The sequence below is a fragment of the Panthera leo genome, chromosome F3, assembly GCF_018350215.1.
Source record: "Panthera leo isolate Ple1 chromosome F3, P.leo_Ple1_pat1.1, whole genome shotgun sequence".
Classification (NCBI taxonomy): Eukaryota; Metazoa; Chordata; class Mammalia; order Carnivora; family Felidae; genus Panthera; species Panthera leo.
Window position 1 is genome coordinate 41,885,254 of NC_056696.1, and position 16,041 is coordinate 41,901,294.

General features: G+C 56.2%; 1 protein-coding gene across 3 annotated transcripts in view; it reads left to right on the forward strand.

Annotated features, from left to right (window-relative positions):
* The window catches only part of ADORA1 (adenosine A1 receptor), a 34,136-nt gene extending 18,560 nt beyond the window's left edge, over positions 1-15,576 (forward strand). For all 3 annotated transcript variants that reach the window (XM_042926008.1, XM_042926006.1, XM_042926007.1), the window contains one exon: positions 13,620-15,576. In XM_042926008.1, the coding sequence (XP_042781942.1) occupies positions 13,620-14,259 (640 nt within the window). In that variant the 3' untranslated portion in view covers positions 14,260-15,576. The remainder of the gene's footprint in view (positions 1-13,619) is intronic.
* Positions 15,577-16,041: the final 465 nt, after the last annotated feature.

Below are 16,041 nucleotides of genomic sequence, written 5' to 3' on the forward strand. Positions count from 1 at the left end.
TCCATTTTACAGATGCAGAAGCCAGGATTCTGTGAGGTGATACAATTTGCTGACGCGGCAAGTTTGAATCTGATTCAAAGGCAGGCCCTCTAATGCCTGTTAAGAGCCTGCTAGTGCTGGGTTAACCTGGAAATTCTTGCTCCCCGGCCAACCGATGTGGCTGTCAGGGATGTGAGTACCAGCCGAGGAGGTCTGAGGAAGGGGAGGGGTACGTGGTCGGGCCTCTGCAAGATTTAAATGTTGGGGGCCCGGGGCGCCTGGGTGGCTCAGTCGGTTAAGCGGCCGACTTCGGCTCAGGTCACGATCTCGCGGTCCGTGAGTTCGAGCCCCGCGTCGGGCTCTGTGCTGACAGCTCGGAGCCTGGAGCCTGTTTCAGATTCTGTGTCTCCCTCTCTCTGCCCCTCCCCCGTTCATGCTCTGTCTCTCTCTGTCTCAAAAATAAATAAACGTTAAAAAAAAATTTTAAAAAATGTTGGGGGCCCCCGAAGGTGGACCTTCTAAGTAGCCCAGATCGTCAGCATTGGTATCAGGAAAGCCACTTCGGTGCCCCCAGCCCCACCTCCCTCACCCCTGTGGCGGCAGTGCGTGTCCTGCCTGATTCTTGCCTGGTTGAGTCCCCAAGGCCCATTACTGCCAGCCCTCTGCATCCTCTTTTTCCAGCTCTGAGCACGACGCTTTGAAGTTTTCGTGAATGGTAGATGGAAAAAAAAAAGGGCTTTGATTTAATAAGCTTCCTCCTCCCCCACACACATCGTAATGTGAGATTCCGCCATCCAGGGTCGTAGCAGATGTGAGTGATTTACAGGGCTTTGCAGAAGTGGGAGTGACTGAAAATGAGTTTATCGATCAGCCCTCAGAGAAGCTGCCTCGCCGGGCCCCTGCTCTGGGACGCTGCCAGCCGCTCTGGCTGCTCTGTGCAAAGGACAGGGGTGCAGGGCAGCTCCCTGCAGAGCAGAGAACAGGCTGGGCCCCACCTCCTCCCAGGGCTGGCAGTGAGGAGAAAGGCTGGCCTTGCAGCAGAAGGAAGTGTGGTTAGACTCTTGCTACAACTATCGAATTAAGCTGGCTAAATGTACTGGGCTGGGTGACAGAAGCAGGACCCAAGCATGAAATCCTGAGGATCCCATAGCAGGTGCCTGATCTGTGTGTGCTTGGTGCAGGGTCTTCTGTCTGCTGGGAGGGAGCAGGCTTCCTCTGACCCTCCCTCAGACTTTATCCACACTTCTTTTTTTTTTTATTTTTTTCAATGTTTATTTATTTATTTTGAGAAAAAGAGAGAGGGAGAGAGAAAGAGAGAGAGAGAGGCGGAAACAGAATCCCAAGCAGGCTCTGTGCTGCCAGTGCAGAGACCAAAGCGGGGCTCGAACTCACGAACCGTGAGACCATGACCTGAGCCGCCCGGGCGCCCCTGACTTTATCCACATTAAAAGTGATTATTGACATGGTCGGATTAATATCTACTGTGTTTGTAATTGCTTTCTATTTCATTAGATTTGTTCCTTATTTCTTCCACCTGCCCCCTCTTTTTCAGCCTTCTCTGGTTTTAATTGAGCGTTTTATACGAATCCATTTTCCTTCCCCGAATATTGTTGGGTGCCTACCGTGTGCCAGGCATCGCGGCAGCTGCTAGGACACAACACTGAAGCAGACCTGGGTGCTGCTCTGGGGGTACTTGTGGTTTTATGCTCCAGAGGAGAACAAAGAGTTCAACTTATTGTCCCATGTGGGGAGGAGGAGGGCGTCAGGCTCCATCTGTGACCCAGGAGAGCCAACATCCTACCTCCTGCCACGTGCTGTCCTGGAAAGGGGGATCTGTGCCCTCCCTGAGTCCACCCGGGGGAGTGTGGGTGGGTGCAGGTGTCCCCCCTTCCACTGCTTCTGGAGCCCCCCCCCCCCCAGCTCATTTCCGTGGCTGGGGCAGAATAGAGGGGGGCCACCTGAGCCAATGCAGGGTGGGGGGCTGGCGGGGCTCAGGGCCAGCGGCTGTTGCCCCGTTCTCCCCCCGTGTGCTGCTGACAGGGAAGGACTGGAGTCTGGGCTGGGCCTGGCCGGGGACTTGGCCGTGTGGGGCTCGGTGAAAATGCACACGTGCAGTGAGATACACGGCAAACAAAGCATCGGGAGATGCCGACCAGCAACCGTGGGAAAGTGCTGGGGTTCTCACTGCTGTTATTTGGGCTCCAAACCCCACTGAGCTGGATGTCCGTGGGGAGAAAGGCCAGGACCTGGGGGGAACACACAGCTCCTTCCAGGTCCTAAGAGCAGTCCCGCTTTTGGATGGTGAGGCAGCAGAAGGGACTGGAGTTAGACCTGGGAAGGATTTCCTGATATAAAAGCAGAAGATCTGGAGTGGAGGCCTGATGGTGGGAGTGGACTCTGGAAAGATATCCAAGGTGGAGAATTGCCCCTGCCCTCTCTGTCCTCCCACATCCTGCCATCTGTCACATCTTTTCTAGAGGAGAGGGCTGGAGGCTCTGAACGTTAGGAAGCCCCCTGGGAACAGTTGCCTCCCCAGGACGAGCATCCCCGTCTCCTAGGCTGGGGAGGGTCTGGCAGAGGCATTGCCTGTGACTCCAGGCTCAGCCGCGGCGCAGAAGGCCTGTCTCCTGGGTCCCAGCTGGGCTACTGCCTTTGGGATGCTCTGGAGTCTGCATGGGATCTCCCTGGCAGGGGTTACGTTATGGTCCCTTGATGGACATAGGCTTTTAGGCAGATGCTGACTATCCTGTGGTTTCTAGGCCAGGAGATGCTCAGAAGGGAGGAAGGAGAAAGAACGCGGGCTCCCCCTGAGTCTGCCCTGCTGCTGTCTGCAGTCTCCACACCGGCCACTTCCCCCGAGAGAGCTTTACTGGGCCCAGGGCCCTGTGTGGGGTTTCGTGCGGGGCTGAGCAAGCTCCCATCCTCCCCTGCTCCCTCCCCACCCCGGGCAGATCAGGGAACACAGACTAATTCTGTACCAAGGTTGAGTTAGGTGGGAGAGCTCCTGCGAAGAGAAACTGAAGCCATGTGGCCAGTCTTCCAAAATGAAGCAAGCAACTTTTTTTTTTTAGTTTGTTTTTTTTTTTTTAACGTTTATTTATTTGTGAGACAGAGAGAGACAGAGCATGAGCGGGGGAGGGGCAGAGAGAGAGGGAGACACAGAATCGGAAGCAGGCTCCGGGCTCCGAGCTGGCAGCCCAGAGCCCGACGCGGGGCTCGAACTCACGGACCGCGAGATCGTGACCTGAGTCGAAGTCGGCCGCTTAACCGACTGAGCCACCCAGGTGCCCCAGCAACTTTTGAATCTGTGTCCCTGCAACCTGCTTTGCATCTCTTTAGGAGCTGACCGTATTTGCCAGTGGAGTCAGGGGTGTCCCCTGGGTGGTGAAGTGATAAGGTGAGGTGACCACGCTAGGCCCCAGCTGCCACTATTGACCCAGGGCCTAGACAAGTTAGCGCACCAGCCCCACGGTCACAGTGAGCCAGCAAAGGGCGTCTTCTCAGGAAGGCCACTGTGCCGAGGACAGAGCTGAGGCTCCAGTCGTCACTTGCTCAAGGCCACGGGCTGTTAACCAGTGGAGCTGCAGCTTGAACTCGTTCAACTCAGTCAACAGAGCGAACTCTGACTCTGCAGCACACTTCCTTCATTCACTTACTCCTTCACTCACCCCCCCCCACACGCCTCTTTCTCTTTCTGGCCTTTGTCACTGCCCATCGTCCTGTCTGTGGGGCACATAGCTAGAACACGAAAGCTGAGGGGAGGAACTCCCTTCTGGGAGACTGTGTGTGCCTCACCCCCACGGCCCTCGGGCCCCTCCTCCCCGCACTGGGAGAGGAGTTTGGGTCTCAGGCCACCCCCCCACCCCTCCAGCCCCGCTTTCTGTTAGCGCCAAGCTCAGCTCTCTATATAGGATGATCGAACGCATTCCAGAAGAGGGGGCACACCGTGCAGAGCTTGGGAGACATCTGGCTCAGTCCCACATCATCTCGATTGAGGACACAGATGCCCCAAAGGGGAGGGGTCTCACCCAGACCAGCTCACTCCCAGCAGAGCCTGGACGGGAACCCCTCTCTCCTGACCCACACCACAAGGAAGGACCCCAAGGGAGGACTCTGTCTCTTTGGGGGTCCTGAGGTTGCTGCCACGCGGACAGGCAGCACGGGCCCCTCTGTGCTCTCGAGCCCAGGGAGGTGCTCACGTTCCCATGTCCCTCCTGCCCTGCCCCGCTGACGTGCCAGACACACTGGAAGATTCTTGGCTGCCTCTGGTCAGTGGCCACTGTCTGAAGAGGCCAGAGAGGCCTGTGGAAATGATCCCATCAGGTCCCTCTCCCCAGAGGCAGGTCTTTCCACTTCACTGGAAAAGGAATTTGGCCCTTCACCACCACGGTCGGTCGTCACAGTAAAGGCCTCGCTGCACCAACCACTCACAGGCCATTAAATCCGTATGCAGACAGGGTGGGTTTTTCCGTCCCACCCACCAAATGAGTCAGAAAGTCACCCTCGGCAGGTGGGGCCATTTGGCCTTGGTCTTTTTGCCATCCTGGCCTTACCTGACAGCAGGAGAGAATTAAGTCTCAGAGCAGGAAATGGCCAGGAATGCCGAGGTCTGGGTCCGGTTTCCCCGAGCTGCCTGATCAGGTCAGACCCCCTCCTTCTCCAGGGCCACCCGGTCACTGGGATGTGGGGCCACACCTGGCCTTGGGAGTCAGAGAGCTGCTTCCCATGGTGGGTGGGGAGGAGGTGACTGCGTCTCAAAATCACCCAGGGCATCGTCTGTTCGGGGACATTCCGACTCACCCTGGGCTGGGGGAAAGGACTGAGGATGGCAGGCAGATGTACTTGGAAAATGTGCCTCCTCCGAATCAGAGAACCCTGCTCCCTACGCCCTACCCCCTGCAGCTGCCTTTGCAGCTCTGACAAATCCAGATCCCTCTCTGTAAGGATCAGGGAAGGCACACCCACAGAGAAGAGGTGCTTCGTGGGGTGGCACGCAGGCCTGGGGCAGGACTGGTGATGCCAGCTACACGTGCAGCCTGTGAGCCTGGGCTTCATGCCGGGAACCTCGGCCTCGTGTGTTTCGGCAGGGGCTGCTCTCTCGTCACCCTGGCCGCTCCCTTTGGGCAGGGGCTGTGCCTACCTGTCAGACAGAGAGTTCCTTTGGGGCAGGAGCTATGTTTTTTTCTGCTCGCTCCCAGATCCAAGGGAGAGGCTCTGAATCTCTAGCGGGGAGGGGTGGGGAGGCGGCTGGTTTCTGAATCACATACGCACACTTGATGGTCTGCCCACCAGGCTGTGGAGTGATCTGTCCTTAGCAAGTGACCAGGAGCTATTTCCAAGGCCCATTTACACTAATGACCTAATCAATTTATCCGCTCTTTTCTTTCAAGTTGCTCAGAGCATCCGCTCCTTCTCTCTGTAGCCTTTGGGCTGGTCCTGGAGGTATCAGACAGATTTCCCTCTTGGGGACTGGTGACACTCGTATCAGACACGGTAGCTGATGCCACAGGGTCTGAAGTGAGCAAAATTCAAGGCAGGGTTACTAGGACCCAGGCATCCTGGCCCCTCCCAATGACCCCTGATCCAGACTCCCCTGGGCAATGTAACTGTTAAATATTTGGCCCCTGGAGTGTGCCCAGCACCTTTGATTGTATCTGGTTTCCTGTTCTCCTTTGGGAGGAAGAATTTCTCTGCAGGAAGTAGTTTAATAGTCTGAAAGCCTTACTTCCCTGGTCTTGGGATCCAAGTTTCCAGTCGCAAGTGGCCAAGATTCTTGATAAGAAGGGAGGCAGGAAGGAGGGGAGAACAATGTAGCCTCGCTCCTTCTCAGACACCGAGGAAGAGGGAAGGAGAGGTGGAGGGTTCAGTACCCGACTCTCCAACCCGTAGGGCTGCAGATACACGCTGACAGCTCCCCGCTCCCCTCCCCAGCCCTCGGGCCCAGTGCTCTGGCCACGTGACTGGGAAACAGGGACAGCCAGACCTGAGGACCTTCCCTGGCCTCAACAGTTGACAGGACACTTCATCACCCCTGTCTTCCAACAAGGCCACATTCAGCCCTTTCCAAAACGGCCATGTGGCTTCTCTCCCTCTTTCTTTCTCTCTCTCTCTCTCTCTTTTGAGTCAACACATACTTGTGAAGAGTCTGGTCAGTTCTCTCATCCCCCTGGCAGGGAGTTCTCTGTGATGACTGTGTTCAGTTCTTCCTGTTCTGGCTTCACTTCTGAGCCGCTGGGGTCTAACGGGGAACTCAGAGATCATTGAGGTGTTTACGGCTGAGGGCCTTGAATGCCAGGAATTGGTTCCGCAGGTGAGGAAACATCTGAGAGGCCAAATGGGATAGTGAGGTAACCCAGAGATTAGCAGCCACGGGAAGGTAGCCCTGGGCCGAGGGACAAAGGGAGGAGGTGGGTCCTGGGGCCCAGGGGCTGGTGGAAGCTGGGACCACGGTGGGCATGTCTGCTGGGCGGTAAGGCCAAGGAGCCGATGTAACGGCTGCATAAGACTCACAGAGAGGGGTAGAAAGATCCTGGCTTTCCTCTCCTCCCTCGGTGCTCCAGTGCTCACCCGCAGACCCCCACCGACTCAGGAGCTTGGGAAACGCAGCCTGCAGGGCTCAGCCCCTGGTGACACACAGCAGGGCAGAAGGAGGAGGGAGGCTGGGGACAGCCAGCTTCAGGCCCAGGTCTTGTGTGTGCAGTGACAAAGTGCCCTGAACACTTCCTCTGTTTGGCAAGTTCTCCATCCACCAAAGAGAGATCTTTCGGGTCTCCCCCCTTCTCTTTTCTCTGTCAGATTCTTCTTTCTTGCCCCCGTCTTGTGGTCTGTTCATCACCAGGTGACTTTCGGAGCTTTGGCCTGGTTTGAGGAGGGTTTTTGCTCACGTTCTCAGGGTCCACCGAAAAGTCAGTGCCTCGTCATGCGCAGGAAGATCCTCCCTCGGAGGCTCTGGGCAGGGAGAGGCCTCCCCTCTGTGCACAGCTAGGGCCTCTGACTGGAAGTAATCTTATCTGTGAAAAGGAGCCTATTCGTGAGGCACGGGACCCATGAGGAGGGGCACGCCCATGGCTCCCACTAGGATTTCGCTTGAGATGGAGACATCTTCTCTGGGCTGCGGGCTGGAAGACTGGGGAAGTTAGTTCTGGCCACGGTTCGCAGGGGCAGCGCTGGGCTTTGGGCCGCCGTGGAAGTGCTGGGGGCTGGCTGGTGACCTGGTGGCTCTTTCTCATACCTCTCGTAAGAGGCCCTCGTCAGAGCGGCCTTACGTCCCAGGACCTAAGCAGGAGACCCGTAGTTACCCAGTTCATCAGTGGGCTCCCACAGCTCCCAGGGCAGTGGGGAATGAACCAGGGAATGATTTTTTCTCAACCAGGGCTCTATGATTACTTCCAGGGCTCTGGCTACGCCTTTCTTATCTGACCTTCGCCAACTGAGCAGCTACCATTTAATCTTTATTTCTGGTGCCCTGAGATGTACTCCTGTGATAGGTCCTCAACCAATCGTAGATGATTGAATAAATCATTTTTTTATTTCTCACTGAATAAATTTTATTTATCATGGGATAAATCATAAGTGATTGAATAAATGGCCGTGTGGATTCGCTTACCCGTTTCTACACGTATCTATTCATTTGTTCAGCAAATAGTGATTGAACGCTGTTCGAGGTACCGGGGTTGCGGTGGTGAGCCTGCAAAGTAGGGCCCTGTCCTGAGCGGAGCTCACATTCTGCTGGAGAGAAACAGATGATAAATGCATATATGTGTATGCATATGTGAAGACAGAATGAGAGAGAGAGAGACAGGAAGTGATAAGCTCTATCAGGAAAATTAGGGGCGCCTGGGTGGCCCTAATTTTCCTGATAGAGCTTATCACTTCCTGTGTCGGCTGAGTGTCTGACAGATTTTGGCTTGATTTTGGCCCGGGTCATCATCCCGGGGGGGTGGGATCGAACCCTGCATTGAGCGTGGAGCCTGCTTGAGATTCTGTCTCTCTCTCTCTCTCTCTCTCTCTCTCTCTCTCTGCCCCTCTCCCCTACTCTTGCACTCTCTCTCTCTCACTCTCTCTAAAAGAAAAAAGAAAAAAAAAAGGAATTAAACAGGGCAAGAGGTACAGGGTGATGGGGGCTGTCTTGCAGGGCGGTCAGGGAAGCTTCTCTGAGGAAGTGACGTCTGTGCTGAGATCTGAATGAGGGGAGATGGACAGAAAGCATCTGCCCCCAGCTGGACAGAAGCGAGGGCCCAGTGATGCGGTGTGGACCTCGTGGGCAAGAGGACTGGGGTTCAGAGTAAGGGGAGGGGCCCCCGGAGGAGCCAGGGGTCGGGGAGACTTAGGAAACGGTATCTCCCTCTGCCCAGTGGTCAGGATCACAACATGAGCATCAGCTTGATGATTCTTCCTCTCACCTGGACGGCCAGATTCAGCAGCAGGTCCCATTGGCTCGGTTCCCAAGTGCGTCTTAAAGCCGTCCATTGTCCCCTGCCCCTGTGCCGACCAGAGAACACCACCTAATCTCTTGCCTGGATGGCTAAAATAGCCTCCCTGTGGTTTTCTTGCTTTCCCGGCCACAACTCATTCTCCACATGGCGGTCCGAGGGAGCTTTTAAAAACAGACGTTGGATGACATTACTCTTCTACGTGCCATGGCTTCCCTGCACTTAGAATACACCCCAGAACCTTTACGGTGGCCCTCCCGGCCCTAGGTGTGTCCCTGACCACAGCTGTGACTGACCCGCCCTGGTCCCTGCCCTCACTGGCCTCCCTTGCTGCTCTCTGTGCCTTGACCTCCGGCCTCAGCACCGGCACCTGCCTTACCTTGTTTTGTTTTGTTTATAATTTTCAAAACCAACTTACTATAGCAGCATGAAGCCCTCCACACTTAAGGCCTATTACTAGTGTGTTTTCAAATTTTTGTAGTTTTCAAGTGGACCGGCCGTGCCTTCTGCCGGAAGGCTCTGCCCACCCCCCGCTGCCACCGCCCCCATCGTTGCCTGGTTGGCTCTTGGTGATCGTTCGGCGCTCAGTTCAGCGTGTCCTCCTCAGAGGGTCCCCTCTGCCCAGCGGCTACTCACTCCCTCGGGGAGTCCTGTTGACTTCACTGTCTGAGCTGATCTGTTTATTTGTTTTTTACGTCCATTTCCTGTCCCCTTGCTTCGAGAAAGTTACTTTCATGAGAGCCCGTTCTCTTCAATATTTCAATGTTTCTGAACCCTAAAGGTGCCCAGTGAGTATCTGTTTAGTGAATCAAAGGGAGGCACCTGCCCGCTGGGTTGCCCCGACACCTGCCGCTAAACATCTAGGCGGCTCATGAACAGACCAGTCTGGGGGCTATGAAGAGGTCAGACCTGGAGGGAGGAGGGAGGCTCCCAGGCAGGTCTAATGGCATCTTCAGAACGGCTCAATCCAAGCAGCTTGTCTGGAGCAGGCAAGGCTCACCATGGCTCCCTTCCACTCTGGGGTTCCACCCTCCAACCCCCCTCAACGCCAACTTACGGGAGTGCCAGAGTTGGGTCCAGCCTGAGCTTTGGACTTGGAACGATCTGAATCTTAGAAGTTCTGTCTCTGCCTCTGTCTGGCTGAGGGACCTTGGACGGGTCTCATCATCGGAGTCTCGGTTCCTGTAGTTGAAAAAAATGGAAATAATAACCATAACAATACCTAACTCATAGGACTGTCTTTAGTCAGTGCCTGGCCCACGAAAAATATCAGTAAGTGTTAGCTCCTATCCGCATTGTTCTTGTCATCTTTACTGATCAATTAGCTGTTATTTTTTCGATGCCCCCCTCCCTTAGCCTCCGGAACCTCCCCTTCCCGTGTGGCACCCCTGCCAGAGTGTGCAGGGGTGTGGCAACGGCATCCTCTGCCCTGCTCTCTTGAGCGTGGGATTTGTAGACCTTCCCCCTATGTCCGCCTCTGAACCACGCTTGCCCTGGCAGCATCTGTGGTAGGAGATTCTTCCTCATTCAGCCGGGCCGGCGCTCAGGGATGGGAACTCCCCTGCCCCTCTTTCCCGAAGCTCTTCCTCTCCCTCTTGGAGCCTGCCACCCCTCTACTCCAGGTGCACGGTCTTTCCATGTTTTCACTGTCATCAGGAAGGTGCTGGCTCATAAGCGAATTCATACCCTGAGTTAGTGCTGTCTTGCCTTTTAAAAATCATACCCATAGAGGCCAATTCTTAACCCAAAGGGATCTATCTCACCAATGGTGGGATTTTCAGCACTGTGAGGGAGATACTTGAGGTGATGGGGCTGGTGCCTTCAATGACATCCGGAAGGTGCTGCCTGCCCTGTGTTTTGATGTCTCCAAAGTTTGCTCCCCTGCCGCCCCCCCCCCCCCCCATGTCTATCTGAGACTGCACGCTCCTGAGGACAGCCGTCTGTCTGGCTAGTTCCCAACACAGCCGCGGGGGTGGTGTGGCCTCAGGCCCCAACTTGGGAGGGATAGCCCCAAGCATGGGAGAACATTCAACTTGCCCCACCCCATGTGCGCCCCAGGACTTGCAGCCTCTGTTTCTCTTTCCCACGTGTGGGGAGAGGTGAGTTTCTCCCTGGTCCTGGGACACAACCCTTCCTGTGAGAGCCCGCCCCACCTCAGCTAAGGTCCTGGGTCCAGCCCTTTCCCACCATGGAGAAAATAGCAAGAAAAACAGATGAGAACTGATACCCTAAGCTGCAGGTCTGCTGGGACCTGGCCCTGGAGGAGCCCCAGGAAAGCTTTAACCCCGGGGCTCCAGTCAGGAAGGGTGAGGGGAGGAGGGGTGTGGGCGCCTCTCTAGTGAGAAGTTGCCTCCTCCCTCTCTTGCACCTGGGTTACTGTCCGTACCCACCTCCTCTCTCAGTGGGTCATCATTGCCCGGGTGTGGGTCCTGGGTGCCCCCCGCTCCCACCCACCCCCCCGTCCCCCCAGTCCCCAGGCTAGATGACAACATGAGGTCACCTTGTCCATCCCCGCATCTCTGGGCAGACCCTCTTTGGACAGGGTCCAGATGTTCCCATTTTAAAGCTCGTAGGAAAGGGGCATTGCCACTCTGCCAGTCAGCCTGTATCTAAGTGACCTGTAGGGAGCCTGGTGCCCCGAAGGAGAACTGGTCTCAGAGTCACGAGACCCTGATAAGTTATCGGCCGTTTCGGGGCCTGGAGTTCCTAATCTGTGAAATGGTAATCCCATTACGTGCTGCATTCCCAGGGTGGTTGTGGGGATCACCTGAGACGTGAATGTACAGGGCTCTGTAAACGATAAATGGATATAAATCGGATGTGCGATGGGCCGCGGTGGTGGGGTCAGGAGGGGGGTGCCTGGCCCCCAGCCTTCCACAGCCGCAGCCCCATTTGGTCCTGCTGAGGCCCACCCTGGAAACCCGCTTCCCCCAACCTCGCGGCAGCCATGGGAATGTCAGCCTTCTCTCCCGGCAGAACGGTCCGTGCTCCTTTGGTCTTGCCCCCTAGACTCATCCAGAGCTTCTTCCACCATGGGATGTGTGGGGAGCACTTCCAGATCATCAGTAATGAGCCCGGAGCCAGATATCTGAGAGCCGTTAGGCTGTGTTTTGCTGAACATCTAGAGACACTGGAGGTTTTCCAAGTGGGAGCGTTTCTAGGGGCTTCGAGGGGTAGGAGCTCAGGCACAGGAGCATTGGTGGGGTGTTCACAGACTACTTCCCTTATGTTATTTTTTCTGTCCTTACCATCTGAAGTGGGGTCCACTGTCTCATTTTACAGAGAAAGGGTTGATCTAGTAGGCTGCAAATTCCAGTCTCTGACTTTCAGTGTGTGCACCAGGCTGGCCATCCTGCTGGTGGTCCAAGAGGTGGGAATGGGCTTCAGTTGCAGCCAGATAGCAAGGATTATGTGTAAGAAAACTTAAGGAAGCACAAGCGAACTGGGTGCCTTCAAGGCATCTTGGTGCTCCGGGGACACGAGGACCCTATGATCAGAGTAGGGGAGGGGGCACCACACTGAAGGTGTCAGAGTCAGCCAGGGTCCCCATTTCTCCCATTGGAACGATAAGGAGATTGGAAATGAGGTTCCTAAAGTCCCTTCTAGTTCTTGCTCTCTAGATGGGGTAAGGGGATCTGGTTTCTCCCTCCCCTCAAATCGTTCCCCTTCCCATCCCTATAAACCTTCACAGAGCAGGGGGCTTTGGTGCTTGGAGAGGTGTCCAGGGTGAGAGGGACCTTAAGTATCATCGCCGTGAAGAAGAAAGCCACGGATTCTGCAGGCACAGGACAGAAGCAAATGGAGTCCTAGGGAGGCCTCCCCTTCCACCCCTGTGGGTCTCAGGAGCTGTTTACATGCTCAAGAGGGCACTCCATCCATCTCAGAGGCTGCATTGGAAAATAACAACTGGGCAAGTTGCTGCGCTGAGCCAGCTCCTCGGCATAGGGCCGGGCGGGCCCCAGCCCCTGGCACTCACTCCAGGGAGGTGTGTGGGCAGAAGACATGCTGGTTACTGGCTGGATTGGTTTAAAGGGAAGTGGGGAGCTCCCAGGACGCTGAAACTCTCTGCCCTCGGTGGGGGCGCCGTCACCGCCCATGGGCAGCCTCGTCCATTTTCCGTGTCATCCAGATGTTCTCATTTTCTCCGTGTGTCATGACACAGAAAAGGCTGGAAAGCTCTATCCCCTGACATAATCTGTTCATTTCCTTCAGAGGACACACGGCAACCTGTAATTGTCTTGTGTATTTATTTTCATGTTGTCTGTCTCTTTGCCCAAAATGTGAGCTGTGGAGAGGCCAGGGTCCTTTACCTAATACCAAGCACAGAGACTGGCGCTTGGCACAGAAAACACCCCATCTGTGCAGCAAGTGCACCCATGCATGCATGCATTCATGTGCCTTGTTTGCAGCGAATGCTCAGTGACCATCAGTTATCTTTCCCGAGAATAATTCTCCATCAGCTTGGGGGACAGAGATGGTGCTTGAACTCAAGCCCTCAGGAGATACGCATGGACAGTGATTGGAAGGGGAAAGGGGAGGTAAGCATGGAAGGGGAGATGGGGGCACCGGTAGGGAGGAAAGGGGCAGGGCCAACAGGAGGGAGGTGTGGAAGGCTTTTTTCGACAGTTGAGTCAGCTGGCCCAAGGGGAAGAGTGGTTCTTCAACCCTCTGGCTGTTTTTGGTCAGTGTAGACGTGTGTGAGGAAGCACAGGAAAGTGCCACCACCTTCCATGTGGCCTTGGGCGGATCACGTGATTGCTTGGAACCTCAGTTTCCTCATCTGTCAGATGGGCACTCATTCGTCCGGTGCTTTCCTACCCCGCGAGGGCTGTCGTGAAACAGTGACGAGAGGTGACCGACGGGGACGTGCCGAGCACACGTGATTGATTTTTACTTTGGTGATTTTATTAAAACTCTTCCGGGAGGTCCTTTGTTGTTTTCTGTCCTGATTTTTAATCTTGATTTTTCGTTTGTTATGATTTTTATGCTAACCAGGCTTCCCACCCTCTGCAGGTGAGATGCACCAGTGCATTGTAAGCTCTGGCCCAAATCTTGGATCCTGGAGACTCGGACCTCTGGCCAAAGACCGGCACCTCCCCACTCACTGGGTCCTGGCTGGGGCGGGAGCCTCCTTTCGGGGCCCCGTAGGGGCTGATGGAGCCTGGTGGGGGTGGGGGGGGACTCACACTCTGCCCTCCCCTTCCCCAGGTACAAGACGGTGGTGACTCCCCGGAGGGCGGCGGTGGCCATCGCCGGCTGCTGGATCCTCTCCTTCGTGGTGGGCCTGACACCCCTGTTTGGCTGGAACAAGCTGGGGGAGGTGGAGCGGGCCTGGGCGGCCAACGGCAGCGAGGGTGAGCCCGTGATTGAGTGCGAGTTTGAGAAGGTCATCAGCATGGAGTACATGGTCTACTTCAACTTCTTCGTCTGGGTGCTGCCCCCCCTGCTGCTCATGGTCCTTATCTACCTGGAGGTCTTCTACCTGATCCGCAAACAGCTCAACAAGAAGGTGTCGGCCTCCTCTGGCGACCCACAGAAGTACTATGGGAAGGAGCTGAAGATCGCCAAGTCGCTGGCCCTCATCCTCTTCCTCTTCGCCCTCAGCTGGCTGCCCCTGCACATCCTTAACTGCATCACCCTCTTCTGCCCTTCCTGCCAGAAGCCCAGCATCCTCATCTACGTCGCCATCTTCCTCACGCATGGCAACTCAGCCATGAACCCCATCGTCTACGCCTTCCGCATCCAGAAGTTCCGGGTCACCTTCCTTAAGATTTGGAATGACCATTTCCGCTGTCGGCCCGCACCCCCTGTTGATGAGGACCCCCCGGAAGAGGGGCCCCACGACTAGACTCCACCTACTGCGTCTGCCTGCCCCCATCAGGGGCATCTCAGCCCAGTCCCACCTCCCCACCGGTCCCACTCCCTGAGCCTTTCTGGCGGGGCTGTGGGGTGTGGATGCCCTGCACCTTGGGTTCTGGAGGAGGTTTGGCGGGGGGGGCCGTTCATGGGGAAGGAGCCAGGTGACCTGAGGGGAGGAGGAAAGTGGCTTGAAACTCCCCACCTGTGTGACCATCCCACAGGCAGCCCGGTGCTTCAGGCTGGACTGACCTGGGGAGACTGAGGCTGCAAAGGGGCCACGTGGGCTGGAGGGCAAGCTTGGGCTCCCATGGCAGTTAGGGGAGCCTGCTTATCTCTGGTGGTGGTCATGCAACCCTGGGACCAAGCCTAAGGAAAGGAGAGGATCCCCTCCAACGTGGATGGAGAGAAAGAAACTGGGCTTCATGGCCCTGCTTTCTCTCCTGTTCTGTAGGAGAAGGTGGCAGAGCCACGGAGGGGCAGGAATCAAGGAGCCTCCGTCTCAGCCTCCCGGGACCCTGAACTCCCAGCTTTGCTGGGCGTCAGGGTACCTGCCCTCCTTGCCCTGGGGAGCCCAGGTTTATATCTGGGAGAAGCAGAAACGGCGGATCCAGAAATCATCCCCAACCTTTGCTTTATTCTCCACCAACCCCCGGAGGTAGAGGCTCCTGGGTAGAGGAGCCTGGGTATAGAGTTGATGTGCAGGCCTCATGCAGCCACCAGGTGGCAGCACTGAGCCATTGTTCTTGCCCTGAGTGTCCCAAGGTGCAGCCTCGAATGTACCCGTCATCTGGGCCAACCAGCTCCACTAGCCCCTGGTGATGGCCTGGACTCCCCTAAGTGACATCCGTCTCTGCTCTTTCTGGGCCAGATGGAGAGGAGAGCCCCAGACGTGCCAACATGAGGGCGCATTCTGCCTGCCTGGGGAGGAGGGGACCAAGGGAAAGTGCTGAGGTTGGGCACTCCTGGGATGCCATGGACCAGGCTGGAACAGGCCAGGGGAGACCACAGTCCTGAGAGTAAGGGAGGGGAGGTCTTGCTGGCACTTAGATACCCTCGGTATCCCTGGCATCTAGCACAGTTTTCAGGGGCTTGGGGCTCTGTTGCACAGTCTAGGCTTTAGAGCATCTGGGGAAGGGTCCGCCCTCTGCCAAACTCGGGCGCCCCGTGTATGGAGGGAGGGGGGCAGGGTTCTGAGCGTGGACAGCAACTCCAGGCCTTGAGTCCAGGCCCTTCCCTTTCTCAGAGGTAGGATGTTCCCTGGCTCCCAAGGAGGGCCACCTGACTAATAAAAGACTGTGAACCTTGATGGAGAGCACACCCCTGGCTACCCACCCCACCGCCCAACCATCTGAGGGCAATAGACAACCTCAGCACAGAGGAGCAATGGGGGGGGGGAGGTGGGGATGGGGAGGAAGCAGGGAGAGGGGAGATACGGAGGCGTTCAGAGCAAGGAGGGTTCCAGAGAAGAGGGTGTCTGTTCGCGTAGTTAGGCTGTAGGCATAGCAAACCCTGACTGTGAAAGCGAGATCCTAAAAAAAGCTCATGTCTGGAACTCCCCACCCTCCCATGACATCCTGAGTCCCCTCCCACTGGAACCTTCCTCAGGATGTCATTCGTGGAGACCCCCTCACGGTGACACATCAACCCCCCGTCACCGGGACACAGCGCCTCCCCCATCACAACGATGCTCGTGGTCACAGAGGCCCCCGCACTTTAACACCACACGCCTTTATTTGAGTGCTTCTCGCCCAGGCTGCAGCTCTCTGCAGGG